Raw genomic sequence first — 19,352 nt, forward strand, 5'->3', positions numbered from 1 at the left:
TAGAGTATTTCAGCAGTCAGTTCATCTCGTGTTGCTCTGCTGCTTTATAGTGTAATAAATAGTCTTGCAGTGGTTGCCAAATGTCTTTGAATCTGGAGCCAGGTGGTTCTTTGGAGGCGTATAGTTCTGAGGTGGTATCACAATATATCAAATCCTTCAGCCAAGCTGATACCATGGGAGGGGGGTGGGGGGGAGGGTTGCAACTGCCCCAGTGCTACAGAATTTTTTGCCTAGCTAGAAGTAGTGAAATAGCAGTGTAGTGTCGTAGACTGCGAGGCTATGGTTTAACAATACCCAGTAGGGCCTTCAGGGGGTCTGGGGCAAGTAGTTGGCCAATCATAAGAGACACTAAAGCAAAGGTCTCCCTCCAATAGGAGACAGTCATCTCACAGTACCAGGAAAGATGGAGAAAATCCACCTGTTAGTTACGTTGGATCACCTCCGAGTGGTCCCTGTGTGTATGCCCAGGTATTTAGTGTATGCCATACACCATTGCAAGGGAAATTTCAAAGTGCAGGATGTAGTGGCATTTGTAAGTGGGAATAAGTCAGATTTACTCTAGTTGACTCAGAGACCGGAGAATACTCCCAAAGCGCTGTACTGTACCGAGTATAATAGGGGAAAGGTTAATGGCTGTATCGCGGGCAAATAACAAAATGTCATCCGCATAAAGAGATGCCAGTAACGTTCCATGGGGAAAGTGAATAGTAGATGAGAAAGCGGGCAACCTTGCAGAGTGCCCATGGTTAAATAAAAGGTGCAGGGAGGGCATTGTTTAATTGCAGTCGAGCCACCGTGTCTTTGTATAATAACTTGATAATGCACAAAATCCCTTGAGGATACCAATCTTCAACGGTGCTGCATGGAGGAAGTCCAGTAGAGCTACTGCTGTCGAAGTGGTAGGTGAAATCTAGTTAATGACCTTGAAAAGTGTTCTAAGATTAATAGATGTAGAGCGGTGAGGAATAAAACCAGACTGCATAGTGGAGACTATTTGATCCATTAATAAAGAAAGATGAGTGGCCAGTACTTTAGCTTGAATTTTATTATCGTGGTTTAAAAGAGATGGAGATCTGTAAGAGCTACATAATTGAGGAGGTTGTTAGATTTAAGCAGTAGAGTAATCATTGCTACCCGAAGGTGGGAGTGTGCCAAATTCAAGAGACTCATCATAAACTTCCAGTAAATGTGAGACTGGAATTGTTTGATATGCTTTATGAAAGTCTTCTGTGAATCCATCCATCCCGGGAGCTTTAGAGCCGCTCAGTGCATCAATGGCTTGTATTATTTCTTCACAGGTAATAGGCACAGTGAGAAAATGCTGCTGTCCGGGTTCAGGCCACACCATGGCTATCTCAGCCAGCTATGGTTGTGGAGTAGGGGTTCTGGTAGTAAGCTGTGAAGTCTGCCATGATAGTGGCCCCGTCTATGGTAACCGTGGCATCTGGGCGTTGCAAGCTGGTCACATTATTAGTGTGATGGGGGGCCGGAGTAGGCAGATAAAGGTGTGGCCTGGTATCTCACCTTTGCCATACCTCCCTACTCTGGCATATTTCCCCAGATACAAAACTTCTTGTGCAGCCAGGATTCCAAACTCCTGCTTAAGGGCTGACCGAGCACCCAGGGGACCAGTGCTCGCTGCAGATATATTGACCTGATCTAGCTCCGGGGGCCTTTCTTCGACTTTAGCGATGTCCTTTCGAATGCTTCAGAGGACCCCAGCATGTTTGGCAATGCAGGTACCACATATATATAGTTTCTCCCGTAGTGTTGATTGTGTCTACAGAGCCCTTTTGTTCATGGTAAAATATTCTGTAATAGTGTCTCGAATTTCTGTTCTAAAAGCCATGTCTTGAAGTGCTTTCTCCGGCAAGCGCCAGTGCCTACGTAGGGAACTGGGACTAGGCACATGTAATGTTGCCAGCACAGGGGCTTGGTCTGATAACATGCGCAGTAGGTGAGATATGTCTGTTACCCATAACAGTGCATTTTGTGATAGAAACCATTGATCAACACAAGTCCAAGTATTATGTGGGGCCGAAGAAAAAGTATAGTCCCTTTCGTGGGGGTGCTTGTATCGCCAGGCGTCAGTAAGAAGAAATATGTGCAGAATGTGCAGTAGGGCTTGAAGTGAGTGTGGCTTGGTAACTGCGGTTAAGTCTGTTGAGTTGAGAGCGGGCTAACTGGTAATGTTAAAATCACCTCCCTTTTCAATGCGATCCACTTGGTTTCGATCAATTTGACTTAAAAGGTCGGCATAGAACTCTGCTGTCTCAGTGTTTGGTGCATAGACATTAATGAGGAGTATAACCTTGCTTGCCAGCTTGCCCGACACCAGCACGTACCTTTACTTCAGGATCTGTGATGCTCACAACAGGTGTGAAGGGGACACTTGTGTATGAGGGTACAGACTCCTCTAGAGTAGGAGCTGTAGTAGGAAAAATAGCATTGGGTACCCTATGTGTTTGCAAATCTGCCTTCTGTGCGCGGGGATAGATTAGTCTGTTGGAGAAATGCCGTTTGACCCCTGGTGATTGAAATATATGAGGACCTGTTTTCCTTTTCTCTGGTTATTGAGACCTCTGATATCACATGTTATGCAGGGTACTGTTAGTACACGGTCTCTATTCAAGTGGGTAGTCATGGCTATAAATGAAACAGGGAGTGTGTGCAACTGAGTAGGGCTCTAGTGTGTCATATTGTGTAACAACTTTGTGGTTTCAAGTAACAAAACCATAGAACAAAATATACCCATCCCCCTCCCACCCTGGCAACATCAAGGGCCAGAGAAACCCCAAATAGCAAAACGTAATTAACAGCATAACCAATTGGTGTACACCTCGGGGGTGATAATGCTCTTTGGAGCACACCCCTCATGAATAGTAAAGAATAAGCATTATATAAGCCCATCGGGCTAAAGTTGACCAAATGAGGTGGGCTCCCGCATAACTTGGGCCACTAGGGATTGGGCGAGATCCACGTGACACAGGGCACCGAATATCAGGGGATGACAGGAGTTGCCCTGACTTGAGGTCCCAAAATTATAAAGGCGTGTTAGAAGGTTGGGTGGCGTGGACACTGGCATCAGGAGAGTTGGGTGCCATTGTACCTCCAGTGGAAGCTCAACCAATCCTGTGCTGCTTGCAAATTGCACTGCGTGTGTGGGAATGTTGAATACATAGGTTTTCCTGTCCATCTCGACTTGTAAGTGTGCTAGGTAGAGCATCCTATACTCGAGACCTTGCTTTTGTAGAGTGCATTTGAAATATGCAAATTTGCATCTGGCTTCCTGCACTAGTGGGGTGAAGTCTGGAAATATGAACACCATACTGCCCTGATATTGCAAGGATGTTTTTTTACGGGCAAGGTGCCGGACGTGTCCGGGTCTCAAAAATGTAACAGCCTACCAATAATCGTACGCGTTAGTGCCCCTGCGGCGGGATGCTAGCCTAGTGTCCTTGGTGTTTTCTCAACCACGAAAGTGTCAGTTGGGCAGGATCTAACAAAGAGGTCTGTTAGCAGATTCTTTATAAAGGTATCAATGCGGCCAGTATTTGTAGTTTCTGCTATTCCAGTTATGCGAATATTGTTTCAGCGAGATCTTGCCTCCAAATCCTTATTGTTAGAAGTTGTGGTCTTCAAAATGTGTTCAACACATTATAGGCGTTTCAGCATGTCTGTGTTACTATCCTCAGATATCCTACGTTCAGCTCCATCTAGTCTGGCAGCATGTCTGTCAACCCGCTTAGGCATACGTCAAAGCGCAGGGATAAGGCATCAAATCTGGAGTTAATCACCCAAAGCTGCAGCGTACTTCGGCCACAATGGCAGCCCTTCTGTCGAGTAGCGGGTCAGCAGTGCCATTCTCCGGGGGCGTCCCGCATCTGGGAGGTGAGGATTGGCAATGTGGGGTCTTCGAGGCCATGAAGATAAGTTGTTTCCGCTTAAGATCATTGTGCCCCATCTTGGTGGTGCAGTGAGTCCCCTGTTTAGCAGTGGCAGTGGTCTCACCTCTATAACTGAGTACAAGGCAGCCAGTTCCCAAAGGAATCATGTCAAGTAGAATGAGCAACCCTCAATAATATGTATCTGCTCAGGTATATAATATAAGATCAGGAGATGTGGTGCTTGTGTAGGTCAGCCCTCAGCAGGATGCTCTCACTGTTTTCCTTATCGACAACCTGTCAGGGGTGTGTGTGAGCCACGAGCCTACACGCGACATTAGCATGTGCCACTCTATGACGCCCAGGGGGTCTAGGTAGTGTAAGTACGTGTAGAGTTTGTAGTCCACCAATCACTCCAGTAAGTGCACTGTGGTGGTGTGGTCCACTGCGATCTTTATGACCTCTAGTCACCCAGTAATGATATCCCAGCTTTGGAAGTTCAGTGAGTAGTATCGGGCTCCTGATTTCCGGGCAGCAATGTAGTGCAGCTCGTTTTCATCCCCCCATGTGCTCCAAAGAGCACACATCATTGAATTGGGTTATCTGCAGCTCAGCTCCTAGTGGCAACCTTTCTTTGTCTGTGGCTGGTGGCGTTATCCGTGACTCACCTTCAATGGCGGCAGGTGGAGAAGTAGTGCATGTGTTGCTGCAAATCATAATCATAAGCGCGTCAACTATGTTGCCGTGATCGGTTTAACACAAGCGTCCTGGTCTGCGTAACCCCTGTTTGATCAGGCGGCTCCAAAGGGAAAATCCACAGTTCGGCACAGGGCAGGCAAACAATCTGGCGAATATTTCTGCTGGACCACAGAACACCTTGGTAAACTATGCCCTTTGATCCCAATTTTACATACAGAGAACATGGCAACAAGGCTTGACACTAAGATATTTGTGGGCTCTTTCATAAAGTAACTGTTCTTTAAGTGAGCCCAACTCTTTATTATGAGAGTTTTTGTGTAAGTGTATACTTTTTATGGGGTGAGGAATTCAGAGATTACTTTCCTGGCTGAACATACCAAAAAGGACTTTCAATGGCAACAATGTCAGCGATATGCTCCCTGGGAGTTAAATAATAGCAGTGTTGATTGACTACTATAAGGGTGGTACCACATGCCTAACTTGCCAGGACTTGCCCCATACAAGCAAGTCTGAAGCCTATTACAAAAAATCTTACAGAGTGGCACAGCCTCTCTGATGACAATGTATCTGAGCACACCAAAAATTCAACAACATTGATTTTGGTAGTTACAAATGTTTTTTTACATAATATCCTCATGGATGTACACTTTTTTCTAATTAGCTCTTCAGTTTTCCTCTGGTGTTAGAACAGATCGTTGGCCATGTGAAATTTATCTCTTTTTCCGGAGGATAGTCAGTTGTATAGATATCTGGCTACTTCCCTTAAACTGATTAAGATGTGCATTACCTTTGGTCTTCATGGGGGAACTCTGGATTTTCTAGGTTCTTTTTATTTATTTAATTCACTACTCAGGTCAAAGAATCTTAGCTTTGAAACGGTAGTGCCCAAAACATACTTGTTTGTGCTTTTTCTTTCACCTTCTTAGTTTGATCGTGTGAGGTTTTAGGTCTCTCAGAATGGTGCCTGGTAGAATGGTTGATTAGTGGGCCTCTGTTCTATTCTTTTCTCAAGATATTTGTGAAGCCTGGCCCATTTCATGACACCTTGGTGGAACTTTGCAGGGGCCTGCTTAAGCACATCTGTAGTTCTTCTGGTCACTTTGTGTGCCTATCCAAATCTACTCCCTAAGTAGTCCTTTCGCCCTCTAGTATGGTCTTGTGAGCTTTTATAATAACATTTTTATAATATTTATAATTTTGTGAATTTCTAAAATATGTTGTCTTAAGCGGGGATGGACTTTTAAATTAATAGAAGTGATTGATGTCCTTACAGTTGTATCCTGATTTTGCCATTAATCGGGCCCATGAGATTTGAAGAAACCAAGAATGTTCTGCACTTCACACCGAGTTTAAGAGGATAGTGCAATGGGCTTTTAGTGGGCCGATGAGCTATTCGTTTTGGGTTTCCTTTTATATTCAACCAGACTTGAAGAATGGAAGAAATATGAGTATTGCCATTTTTAATATTCCAATCTGGTGCAGCTCATTATTCTACCAACTTTTGTTTACATGAGCAGTGTTGAGGCAGCACTTAGTATTAATTGGTAGTCCTGTCTGTGGTGGCAGATTATGTGGCAGACATGAAATATCAGTTACTTGCAAAGTCGTCTCACATAATGCACTTCATGTGGGATTACTTTTCAAATTGAAAATTCCATTAATAACCTTGCTATATGTTTGCAAAATCGTATGCACAATTAATGTATTTTCCTTTAATACCAAGGGTATGGGGTAAGGGCTTCAGTACCTTAAAATGAATTAGTAGTTAATTATTAATTATTAATGTATATACATTTGCCTTTAACTTTTACAGAACATCAGCACTGGAATGGCGGTGGCAGGAATGATTTTATTCGCTAGGAGTATTAAGCTGGTGAGTTCTAATAAATGTATGAATTACTTATTGAGCTTGCGGAATGTAACTGAAATTTTGCCCTTCACAGCTGTCCGGTAGTATGACAGTGAATGATCTGTGTAAGGACACTTTGTGATAACCTTTTTTGCTCAAAGTTAATGACTTACATACATTTAAAAGCAATCCGTTAATTGAGTGGCAGAGGAAGTTCATCTTCAAACACAAATATAACCCACAGCCATTCCTCCTATCAAACCTGCTTCTCCACCTAAGCTCTGCCTCATCCATTGAAAATGTTCATTCACATTAGGCCAATTGCTAAGTAATAGCACTTTAGGGCATCTTATGCCATCATTCACTTCATTTTGAGAGAATTGAATGTGGATATGAAGACGCATTTAGATAGCCTACACTCAAGCAGCAAATTAGATTTTTCTGGAGTCCTGTCCAAAATAACAGATACCCTCATTTTGAGGAACAGAGCTGTTTATGGGCCACCGGTGTCTCTTTAGTTTTGTGGGGGGGTCAGGTTACACCAGCTCTCTTGAGGTTGCCTTGATACCTTAGGATTGTCACATACCCAAATAGCATTCTGTCTCCACAAGGCCAAACGTTCTGAAGCTTTCACAGAAGACAGGATTGATTTGTCTGTTTGAGAACAGGAAGCTAAAAAAAGAAAATTAGAGGCTACAGTCATGCAGGGTCTCAATTGTCACCATTTGGTCAGCATAGAGTAAGTAATGATGTTCAAAAAACAAACAGAGAAGGAATGCAACAGGACCTGAATGAATGAATGAGTAATACCATTTTTAAGGCACCTCCCACCTCTATAGATTTCTGATGTGCTTCCAGGTTAGCCCAACAACATCAAGTCAACTGAGCACTAGCGATTTCATATGGATAGCTTTTATGAACACAGTAACTAACAAGGTGGGACGGCGTGTGGCCCAGCCTTGCACTTCTCAGAGGAGTTGTGAGGTAAGTAGACAGCAGTGACAGAAAATATTATGTAACTCATTCAGACAATACCATATATATTTGGCGTTCCTGTGGTGTTGTCCATCCTCCATCTTGCACACAGCATTTGCACTCCAATGCAAATTGGCATTCTATAAGTAACCATAATGACTAGTGTAGTAAAGATGTTCACCAAAATCACACAATGATTGCCGACATTGCAATTCAAATTACTTATGTCCAGTTTCCCTTTTGAAGTGACATTTTATCAAGTACTCTGGCAAACAACTATTCATAAATATTTACTAAAGCCTTTGGTCATGTCAGGAGTCTACTACCCCCACCCCCTCCCACACATTTTGAAGATCATTGTCTCAGGTCAAGCAGCCAAGGATGTGTACACATGGAGGGTTACAGAAACCAATTTTGGCGATACCTATCTTAGGGGAAACCAAGGTGCCCCAAGGTAAGTGCCATATTTGTAGTTATTGAGGTCCTTTAATTAGGGGCTCCTAAAACTAGCCAGAAAAATTACATATACGGAGAAAAAAATAGAGGGATACAATAGTAAGTACAGTCAGCTGTGGACTTGCATACTTCCAGTTTTATTTTACCTCAGTGCAAAAGGACCTTTGTCCCCTGCCTTCTATAGTTGCAGAAAGTTTTGCCATTTATCATTGTCTTATATACTTCATTTTGGTGTCAAACATAGGTTTTGGGGATCATGTAGTCTTATAGAGACAGAAAATAACTGCTCTATGTTTGGTACCGCCATTTTCCAAAATGGCAGCTCTATAAAGATGGGTTGTAGTCTTCATATTGGTAATTTATTTTAATATTGTTTTTGTTTCAGGTTTTCAGTTGATTCAAATTTGTAAACCTCAGCGAAGCAGGTGGTAGCAGAGGATCTTTACCTTCTGACGGAGTGTTGCTAACTACAAAATCTGCGGACTCCTTGAACAAAGAAAAATGTCATATGCCAAACTAGCTAGAAAAGCTTAACACCTACTACGGCTGGACTGAACAGAGTGCGGGATACTACAGAAATATGGTGAGACGAAGTTCATAAAAGATTGAAACTGATGGGTGAAGAGGATCAAATAATTTATCATTGTAAAAACAAGTACTTCAAGTTGTATACAATGGAAAAAAGCCTGGAAAGAAATTGTCAAAAAAAGCAGAAGCCAGTGAATCACAACAAGAATCTGAGTCTTCTGAGAAAGAGACAACAACCAAACGCAATGCCCATCCGCTTAGAAGATCGATGGCTTCCCCTTCGTCCACCTCCAACAACTGATCAGAAAGCAGAGGATCTTCAATGTATTGTCTGTGGTTTAGCCAGAACAAGGGCTCAAGGGATTGACAAAAGAACAAAGTACAGAGTATGTGAGTCTCAAAGGGCAAACATGTTTTTTATCTGCAGCTAGTTTCTTCCAAGATGACATTTTCAGCCGAGTAGCGGATCTAAACAGTGAGGTCAATGTATTTGCAGTGGATTTGTATGCCCACCCGAACTGCATGCATGCATGCATACATTAGAAAATATGAATATACAATGAGCTCCAAGCAGCAACGTAACAGCCTGCCTTCAGTTAAGTTTGCACTCTTTGAAAAGGCAAATTAAGTTTTAAAGCCACTCTTGAATACTGGCTACGGGTTCACACTCAGTGAGATCAGAGAAATAATGGTCAATATTGATGAAACTGTATTGATCTATAACAATGAAATTAAGATTTTTCTGGTGAGACTGTACAATGACAGAATTTGTTTTGGTCAGTCTGACAAAAAGAATGAGCCACTTATGGTGTTATCAACTGATTTTACTCCTGAAGTTCTTGCTGCCAAAATAAGATCACAGGATGCTTTAAAATTAGTGGGAACCATTTTAAAAAACCTCCTGAAAGATATAGATTTTGGACTTAATAACAAATTTTGTGATGCCCCAGAGCTCTGCAAATCATGGGAGTCAACAAGAATGCCTGATGTTGTCTTAAATGTTTTTACATCAATGTTTAATATCAGCAAAGCAAAACTGTTACAAACTAAAGTTCTCAAGTTCGGAACAGAAGCCAACAACACTGATGATGGCTTTGAAGATATAAGCGAATAAGTGGAAGACAGTGCCATTAACTGACATGCTTATGCTGGGCAAATGTACTGTCTTTTCAAAATAATGTTTTATGAATTACATCAAGGCAAAAAGAAAACTCTGCTACATATGAGGACTGCAGCCGCAATCTATGACAAGTGCAAAAGTAGAGAGCTAATCACCTCAATGAATAGGATTGGTATATCAACAAGTTAAATTGTCTGGAACACCCAGCACATATGATAATGCTGTGGTGCTTTTTCAAGACTGTACCCAACTGCCTTACCAGCGTGTGCAAAACCACTACAAGCCATCAACACGTCCCAGTCTACCCATAAGTTTCAAAGTGGCTGAGGACATGGATCTTCTTCTACCTAATGTTGCGGTCCGCAAAGCTGATTTAACTGAATTTATCATATTGCTTTTCGGTGCAACCTGAAGGATGAAGAAAAGCCAGTTCCTCTGTGGGCTGGAATTGATGCTCTGATCTCCCAGAATACCGTCCCAGTGAAGAAGGTTGGGTTTTTACCAGTAATACCATCTCCTGTTCCAAACTATGCAACAGTATATAGAGCGCCAAAAAGTTTTCCAAAATGTGCACGCTCAGTTTATTTGGCAGTCTATCCTGCCAATGTTCTGCGATGGTGTTTTCCATATGGTAGCTGAAATTTTTATCCAGTAGAATTTGATGATCTTTATCCAATGGTCGGCGTTTTACACATGACAAAAGTTGCGGTTTGTAGGAAGTTGCCTTAGTGGATGTGGCATAGTCGATGCACTTATTGAGGACGAAATCTTTGGAAGCAAAACTGTCCAGTCAGTATTGAGGGGAACTCATTATGTTAATTCGTTAAAAGGTATATTCATCATATCTGAGGCCATGGAAACATTGGGTTGGAATGTTTTGTGTAATAAGTACAAATTAGGTTTTGCATATCTTATCTCAGAAGTGAACAAAGCACAAGGTGACCTATATTCAAAAGACATAGTGCAAAGCCAGGCAATGCTCAATGCACTCAGTTCACAATCAGAAAACCAAGTTTGTAGAGTTTGTCAAAGAATTGCAAGTACTGGGGAAATGTTTTACACTTGATAGCTCTAGTAAAAAGACTTGTTACATGCTTATCAGGAAGGTGATTGGGAGCTGCACGTGAAGTTTTTGGAGTCACTGATTATTGTGTTTTGTGAAATCAATTGCATAATTAACTGAGAAATGAGTTCTGGTATTTGGAAAGAGTGAAGAAGCTAGCAGTGGAAAAACCATATCTCTACAGAAGATTCATCCAAACACATTTTGTGCTGAAAGACGGAGAGGGATGGTTCAATGCTGTAGCTCCAGATATAAAACTGGAATGGACGATCCAGAGATCACAGAAAAGCTCCAAGGGAATTGTTGGTCAGACACATAAAAATGAATATGTTGCTTAGTGGCAGCTAGTTTACCATGAAGTCCTTTCTATTTGCAATGTTTTCAGAGAGATGACAAATTAAAAATGTATAGACCATCTTGAAACTGTTCCTCACCACGAACTTGTGGGAAAGAGAGGGAACGTTTTAATAAACATGTTGACAGCCTTCATTTCTTGCTGGAGCTAGGAAACCTCTTTGAATTGACTGAGCCTGTGCACCTACACAACTTAGTGACCAAACAGTATGGGAATAACGATATAAAGACACGTCTACTAGATGTTCTGGAACATGGATCGAAACTATATGCAGAACTGAAGCAGGAGAGATCTGTATTGAATGAGAAAAAGCTGTTTGACAAAATCACTAAAGCTAAACTTCCACACTTTAATTGCCATAGTAAGAGTTTCGTTCAACCAGCCACCTCAAAGAAGGTTACAAAAAACAACTTTCACAAGCACATAGAGAGATGGATATAGCAAAAGAAAGGGGTGAATTTATCAAGGGCATTCTGTCGCATGATGTTCTTCCAACAAACGCAGTATTTGATGGTGATTCTGCACCCAAACCAGGGAAGCACAAACTTATAGAAGAGCTCGGAAAACAACTTTCACCTGAAAATTTTCAGTTAGGAAATGTGTCCTCATTGAAAACTGCTGTTGTTGTGGACTTTGACAGCTGCAAATGGTCACGATTTCATGGGAAACTTCGGAGAGGTTGTTCAGTGTTCTGCAGATAGCAAAGTCAGTGTGTACCTTGCAAGAACTGCACATTGTATTTGATAGTTATCTGTCTACAAGTGAAAAAATTCGACCTTGCCTGCATCAAAAATTCAACAGCTATACCTGCGCAACTTGACTCACTCTGGTCATCAACATCGAACTGGATGAACTTGGAGATGTTAACTCGTAAAAAACATTGCTGATGCTTCAGTGAACACTGAATTTCCAATGATTGCAAGTGGAATGATTGTCAATGAGGAGTTGGTGCCTACAGAGATATATTCAAAAGGTACTGGCCTTTATGTTCAAGAACATAACAGCAAATTGGAGGAAGCTGACCTTCGTGTTGTGCCATATGTTGAGTCGGCTGTTCAAAATGGTTCCAATTGAGTCATTGTACTGTCAAATGACATGGTACTATTGTGCTATTTAGATTTGTTGCAGTGTTCATACGTCAAGGATTGTCAGAGTTATGGATACTTTATGAAACAGGCGAGAAAAGATACTTGTCCTGATTCATATTATGTACAAGAGACCTGACCCAGCAATGCACAATGTTCTTATCAAGGCACATATTCTTATGGGTGATGGCACTATGAGCATATTTAGAGCTAAGCTCGGAGCTTTAACTGCTGAGACAGAAGAAGAATGTGACTTTGAAGACGTAGAAAAATCATTGTGCTTGTGTGGAAAGCGAGTTCGGACTGTCACACATTCGATGAACATCGGTACAGTGAGTTCAAGAGATCAGTCCCACTAAGTGACATTCCACTGACGTCATATTCTGTTTGTGAGCACATTAAAAGAGCGTTCTACTTGATCAGAAAATGTATAACTGTTTTGGATCATGTATATGTAGAGAAAGATCCATGTGAATTTGGTTGGTAAGATAATGATGAGGTGCTAAAACCTACGACATTTCTAAAGCCCACAGGCCTTACATGTACATGCAAAACCTATGCTTCAAAATTATGTCCCTGTTGATATGCTCTTCTCAAATGTTCAACATTTTGCAAATGTACCACGAGAGATTGCCAAAACAAATAAATGAAGTGAACTATGAAAATGTGTCTAAAACAGGAGTGATAAACATTTTTTTCATATTCGGACCATACAAATTGTTTGTATACATTAAAGGTTTAAATACCATTATTGTTTGTTTCATCTCTATATATGTCTCTTCTTCCTCTATTATAGCTGCCATTTTGGAACATGGCAGAATGGTTGCTCTGAGGAGGTATTTTCTGTCTCTATAAGATTACTTGAGCCCCAAAAGCTATGTTTTGACACCAAAATGAAGTATATAGGTCTTATGGTTCCCGAAATATTAAATCATCACTGCAGCACATCTGCCGTTTTTCAAAATGTCATCCAGGAATATTTGGCCCGGATCAGCAATGTCTACCCAAGCTAAATTACTTCTCTAGTGATGCAAAAGCACAAATGATAAATGAAAATCTCTAGACAACAGTTATTTTACAGAGGTGTATCGGGGGCTGGATTATTGGCAGATTGTCTCTTTATTCCCCTGCATTATTGATTGGGCCTGCTTCTGTACTAATATTGGCGTTGCGGTGATTTGACCTATGATGGTGTGTCACATTGGATTTCCTTCTTCCTTCTGAGACTCTAAAATGGTGGCCGGGTCTCTGCAAACTCGTTGATTCCCTGCTCCTTGAGTCCACCTGTGGCCCATTTAGCTTCTTTGATCAACAAAATCTAGGTCTAAGAATCCACTTAAACAATCATGTCAACCAGAAGCTACACACGCAGTCTTCCAGTGTGGTCCTATCTAACACCATCTCTTTTTCAACCGACCACCCAGGTAATCATCTAATTTGAGCACAGCTGCAAGTAGCCCCCCCAAAGGAGTCTCTTAAGTCAGTCCCCAGTTTTTCCCATAGGATAAGTGCACAGCTCACTGTGAGAAAAGTGAACAGGGGAGTTTGATAATTTGTAACATTGCTGGCTTGCAAACAAATTTAGAGGACCAAGAATGGATCACATTGATTAAATCTCACACAGTCTGTTGCTTTCATGAGACATGGGCGATCAATGAAATCATCCTTGAGGGTTTTTCCTCCGATTCACTACGTGCAAAATGGGCAGATGGACTTCTACGTGCAAAAGGCAAGATGGGCAGGCCGAAAGGTGGCTTAAAAACATGGGTCTCATTGAGCCTTCAAGCATCAGTGCGAGCGAAAGCATACAGAAAAACGGAATCCATACGCAACATCTGGAAATTAGCCATGATGCATGGGCTTTGGATTTATTCAATGTATACATTCCGCCAGGTAATGTGAGTGATCATCCAGCAATGTTAAAGCTCCTAAGCTCATATATTAATAACGCTTGCAAGGGCAACAGCCCCCATTAAACAATGTCAGGAGGAAGTATTGCTCTTACTCTGTTTTAGTGTGAGGGGATTTTAATACCAAACCAGAAGTATCTATGCTTGACCAAGCAAAGCTGCAAGCAAGGAAGTCGCTTTCCTTCCCTTAGTTCCCAACCCTAGGATCCACCAGATGCGGATGGGACTTCAACATGTTTCTGCTTCAGAGCACTCTTTTTACACTTAACAGCAACAGCCCCTCAGACCATCCTGCTCAAAATACCTTCAGATCTGGTAATCGAGAGAGCTTAACAGACTATGTCCTAACTAATCATGAGTCATTGACCTAAATCAACAATATGACAATAACCGATAGAACTGAGAGCAATCACAACCTTTTAATCGTCGCTGTAATTCATTCCTCTCCAATTACATTTCCTGGGGCTTTCCCTCGTAGAAAGGTTGCGGGGAAGCTATTAGTACAATCTACTATGAATAAACTTACCTTTTTAAAAATATGCTTAGCATGGCTAGCTGCACCCGCTGGAACAAAGTCTGTAGGGAACTTCTAAATGAGAAGGAACATCTAACTTTACTACTATTGAAACACTTTTCACACTGATGAGAGTAACTCAATCTAAGAGGGCAGTCCAGCACCATTTAAATGTGGTACTAGGCCCCTCTAAAGATAATTAAAACAGTCTTATATGGCTGTGAATGCTCAGAAGTGAGACAGGCTCTGTCAAATGCTTTAAGATCCAGACATTGTAGGGAGGAGGGGGTGAGGTCCGCTTGAAATCATTACAACAATACAAGTGTTTAACTATATAAAATCACACGTTCACTTACGAGCCTGAACAGCCCTTGAAACAATGTTAAGATAAAAGGATAATACAAGTTTCTGGAATTTGGTTAATTGGGGCTGTGAGAGTCCTACTAGAAATCTGGATCCAGTTATCACCTCTGTCGCATGGATTAATCATTTTGAAAAAAACATATGAAACAACAGCATCCAACAAAGCTAAAGCAATAATGCCTCTCCCTGGCTCTGGTCCAATCAAGAGCATTCCCCCTTCAGAGAGATCTGTGGCCATGGTTTCAGTCACCTCCAATAGTAGTAAATGGGCGAGGAAATAGTTGCATCTATTCTGTCTCAAAAACCAAATAAGACTACACGCCCTGATGGTGTGCCAAGTGACACTTTAAAAATAAATAAATAATTATTTATTCAATTTTATAAACATACAACGACAATCCCGGAAGCAGAGCAAATACAGAGGCAGGTAGTCCGGCAGTGTCCAAACGTCAGCTGTTTGTGTCAGCCAATGATAAGATACAGCAAGATAAATATTCCCAGCGTGCTCGAAGCATCAAAGTCCAATCACCACCTTATTCACTAAACATGAGGAATAGCATTAAAGCACACCACAAAGATAGAAACTAGATGCTACCGCACTCCCAGGGCGAGAAAGAACAAAACAACAACCAACAGGAGCGAAATGAAGGGCGGCAGAGCGGACACAGGCAGCAGAGTCATCCAACATGACAACAAACATGGCGCTGACGAGCAATGACCCAAGCCAATCGTCCTTGTGCATGGCCACACAGAAGGAAAAAAAAAAACATCACTTTTCATTCATGAGACTCCAAGAAGGAGCGTAGTGGAGCCCAAATATCCCTCGGGCGAGAGCACTCGGACCAGTTACCAAAAAGTTGTTAATTGCTCTTGACAGAACACCGCATCACGCAGCCAATCAGCTCCGCGCGGGGCCCTGCCCCTCCCCCAACACATCGCCACTCAACGTTTAGCCAACAATAGCAGCATTCCGACCGGTCTTCGCCATGCCGGCGGCACCTCATCCACCAATCTAAGCGGCGCCAACACAGGGGAGAAGGGGAAATCCAAGCCAGTCATTTCCGCAATCGCCTGTATCACATCCAGCAAAAGGCACGCACTTCCCCACAATTCCATGCTAAATGCATAAAATCAGCATCCGGCGTGCGGCACCTTTCGTGCTAAGTGACACTTATCCCAACAAAATAACTCAGTGGGCACCAGTGCTAACAGCAGTGTTCAAAGCAGCCTGAAAGCTGAGGTGGTCCTGGCAGCATGAAAAACAGCAGTTATAGTTCACCTTCATAAAAAGGGCTCGCGGAACTATCCTGCTAACTACTGCCCAATTTCGCTGCTAGTCAGTGCCGGGAAGATTTAATGAACAACTCTCCTTACTAGAATTGAAACCTGGGTAGAGGAAAAGAAAATACTGTCACCATTCCAGGCTAGATTCAGAAAAGCCCATAGTATAATTGATCAGCGATGAGATTATACAACATCGGTCTTAAACAAGCTGGTATAAAAATTCAACATTATACATGATATTCGTTGATCTTAAAACTGCATTTGACTTAGTCGGTAGATCTATCTTATGTCAATTCCTTCACGAAATATGTCTTCCGAGATAAGATTGTGACAGCTGTACAACAGCTACATCACAAGCTCAATTCTAGTCCCGTTTCTTATTACCTGGTTTTGTCAATGAATTATGTCAAGCTTGCAGTGTTTTCTATTATGTTTTGTGTCTATCATGGTTTTATGAAGTGCAGTTGTGAATATAGTGGGCTCAGATTGCTTAAACCATCTGTTACCTCCACTGCAGTTTGATATGCGTGAATCTTGTATCAGGTCTGTTTGTTTTTTGTGTTTCTATTTTAGGCATTATTGTATGACTTATATATGATAAGTTGGACCACTAAAGATTTATTGATTCCCCTACTGTGGTGACCGGCAGCCTGGGCCCGGCATGTGCACACTATCACAGGTAGCCTGTGCAACCCTGAGCATCACGTTGTTGGATTTACAAATGGGAACAGTCACTCAGCAGCCAGGGTTATCCAAGGCCCGTGCATCGGGCCCATGTATTGCCATCCAAAGTTTTCTCCTCTAAAGATTGCATTTACATGGCGTAGGCTGCAGATTACCAGTGTCACAACCAGCCACCCACCTTTCTCCACTCATGCATGCCAGCTGAATTGAATATGTATCCGAATTTTGAGGCTACCACTTATTCTGAGGTGTTTAAGTAAAATGCAGGGAAAGAGTTTTGCATGAGGTGGAGCTGATGCAGTGGTGCAGGAGCATATAGTGGTGGCATCTGCTAAACGGGCAGCTGGAACCTTTAGCAGAGGAAGATGTAGGACAAACAATATGGCATTTGCCATTAGACTTCAAGTGTTAGAAATTGTAGGTGCAGCTGCTACCACCTGGCTGGAAAATTAGATCAGCTCTGCAACTTGGGTCTTGAGAAGGGGAGAGTATGTGGTGGGCAGGGAACAGTGGCAGTGTTGCCTGTGTGCCTCTGGTGATGGTAAGGCGAGTAAGACACATCAAGAGGGAATGTCATTTTGCTGCTAGTCACCAGTGCCAGGAGTTCCCCATCACAGGTTTTTTTTTATTTATTTATTTATTTTTGCATTTAGAAAACAAACACCATCAAACAACACAAAGCAACGTTCACATACACGGTACATAGAACAGATTCTGCTGGGAGGTTCCACAGTAAACGCAAGCTTGTCCAAGTTATCAAAATAATCACCAGGAGAAACCTATCCCATACATGATCGCCTCCATTTGGTATCGTAGGTAAACGTGAGAAACAGAAAACAGCAGAGGGGGGAAGAGAGAGAGGTATATTGAAAGAAGGGGAGAGAGCAGCGCTGTCAGCATAGCTCCCACAGAAAAGGGTGCCACGCGCTATAGCATATAAAGTAGAACCATCACAGTTGAAAGCCTAGGGGGATGCACAGAAGGCTATTTGTCTCCCTGTGCGTGAGCTTCAAGTAAAGCTATTAAGGGGGCCCATATATCTCTCGGATGGGAACCCTCCGGCAGCAACTCCAAGTATACTGCCAGCTGCTCCTGAAAGTACACAACATCTCTCAGCCAATCATCCCAGCGAGGTATCTGCTTTCGTCCCCAACACATCGCCACCCTGCTCTTAGCCTGTAGCGCAGACGGGATCTCATCCACATAACCCAGAAGCGCCCTCACAGGAGTGAGCGACAATGTCCCCATCACTGGTTACTTAAAAGATCAGCAGTGCAAATGTAGTTATACGTTCCCGGCATTTCATGAAAATATGAAAGCAGATGTGCATGTTAAATGCAGTAAAATGGGGAAGAAGTGTCAATTCTTATGAGGTGTACCAAATGCTGGTCAATGTGCATTAGCAGCTATGGCTTGTTTGCTATACCTTGAACACAAGTTTGGTCCTAACAGAACACAATCCAAACAAAATACATTTCTGATTTTCACTTTTGCTTACTAACTGGATGTGATGATCCAGGGGGTGTAATCTCAGCTTGACAGTGCACCCTCCCTGACTGTGCTTAATGTATTGGACACACCCCTTACAACTCTTGCTCTTTGATTCACTTATTTTGACACATTATAAGTGTTAATCTCGTCTCTCCCCTCATTCCCTATTTATGGCTTTCCCAGCCTAACCTGTCCACTTCTGTGTTAGGGTATTCACATCAAATCACTTTCAGTTTCTCCCTGCCCTGTCCACTGTTATGTTAGTGACTCCCCTCTACACTCCCTAGAGCCTCCTGTGTGTGTGTTACCACTTGTTACCTCTTTCTCCAACATTAACATTCTACACTTGTGTGGTTCCCCATAAACTTCAAGTGAATCTAAGACAGCCACAGACTAGCCAAGCCCCAAGGTTCCTTGAGGAGATAAGTCTGTGAATGGCCAAGATATCTGGGTTTTCTTTCCATGTGACTTCTGCACATCGGTGATAAGCTGATACTCTGTCTCTGCTTGGCAACTTTTAAATGGAGTAGGAAGAGGCCCAAGAAAGCATGATGGTGGCTTGTAAGAAATTGGATTATTAGATAAAGGGGGTGACTACCCACTTCAAGTAATAAGCACCACACTTGTCAGGGTAAACCCTTTAAGTCACTAAGGTAACCTGAGCTCAATCCTCAGTAGCTATGGCACTGAGCAGACATGCTTAATTTAGAGGCAATGTGTAAAGCCTTTATGCAGTACCAAAACAGTAATTAGGTCAAAACACAATTTAAGAATTTTCCCAAGCCAAATTAGAAAAATAGGGAATATTTTAATAGATAAAAAGACAACAAAATGACTAAAATCCAAAGTGGGAATCTGAAGTTCTGAATGTTTACATTTTAAATGTGAAAATAGTGCCAAAAAGCATTAAGCGCCAACTGCTGGTTGGGAACCATTATTTTGTAATATAAATTGTACACCCAGGTTGAAGTTTGCAGATGGGTTCCTCTTGTTGTTAAGAATAATATGCTTTAAAGAACAGCACAGGAAGAAGTGGGCGGACAGTAGACTGATGGCCAGTGTGGTGCTGAGAGGTGTCACAGGCAAGAGAGT

General features: G+C 42.2%; 1 protein-coding gene across 5 annotated transcripts in view; it reads left to right on the top strand.

Moving 5' to 3' along the window:
* The window catches only part of C11H3orf33 (chromosome 11 C3orf33 homolog), a 132,771-nt gene that overhangs the window by 7,337 nt on the left and 106,082 nt on the right, over window positions 1-19,352 (top strand). For all 5 annotated transcript variants that reach the window (XR_011199371.1, XM_069213307.1, XM_069213305.1 and 2 more), the window contains exon 2: window positions 6,397-6,456. Coding sequence is in view for 4 of the 5 variants with exons in the window: in XM_069213307.1 (XP_069069408.1) it covers window positions 6,397-6,456 (60 nt within the window). In the remaining variant the exon portion in view is untranslated. The remainder of the gene's footprint in view (window positions 1-6,396; window positions 6,457-19,352) is intronic.

Source organism: Pleurodeles waltl, chromosome 11 (genome assembly GCF_031143425.1).
Source record: "Pleurodeles waltl isolate 20211129_DDA chromosome 11, aPleWal1.hap1.20221129, whole genome shotgun sequence".
Lineage (NCBI taxonomy): Eukaryota > Metazoa > Chordata > Amphibia > Caudata > Salamandridae > Pleurodeles > Pleurodeles waltl.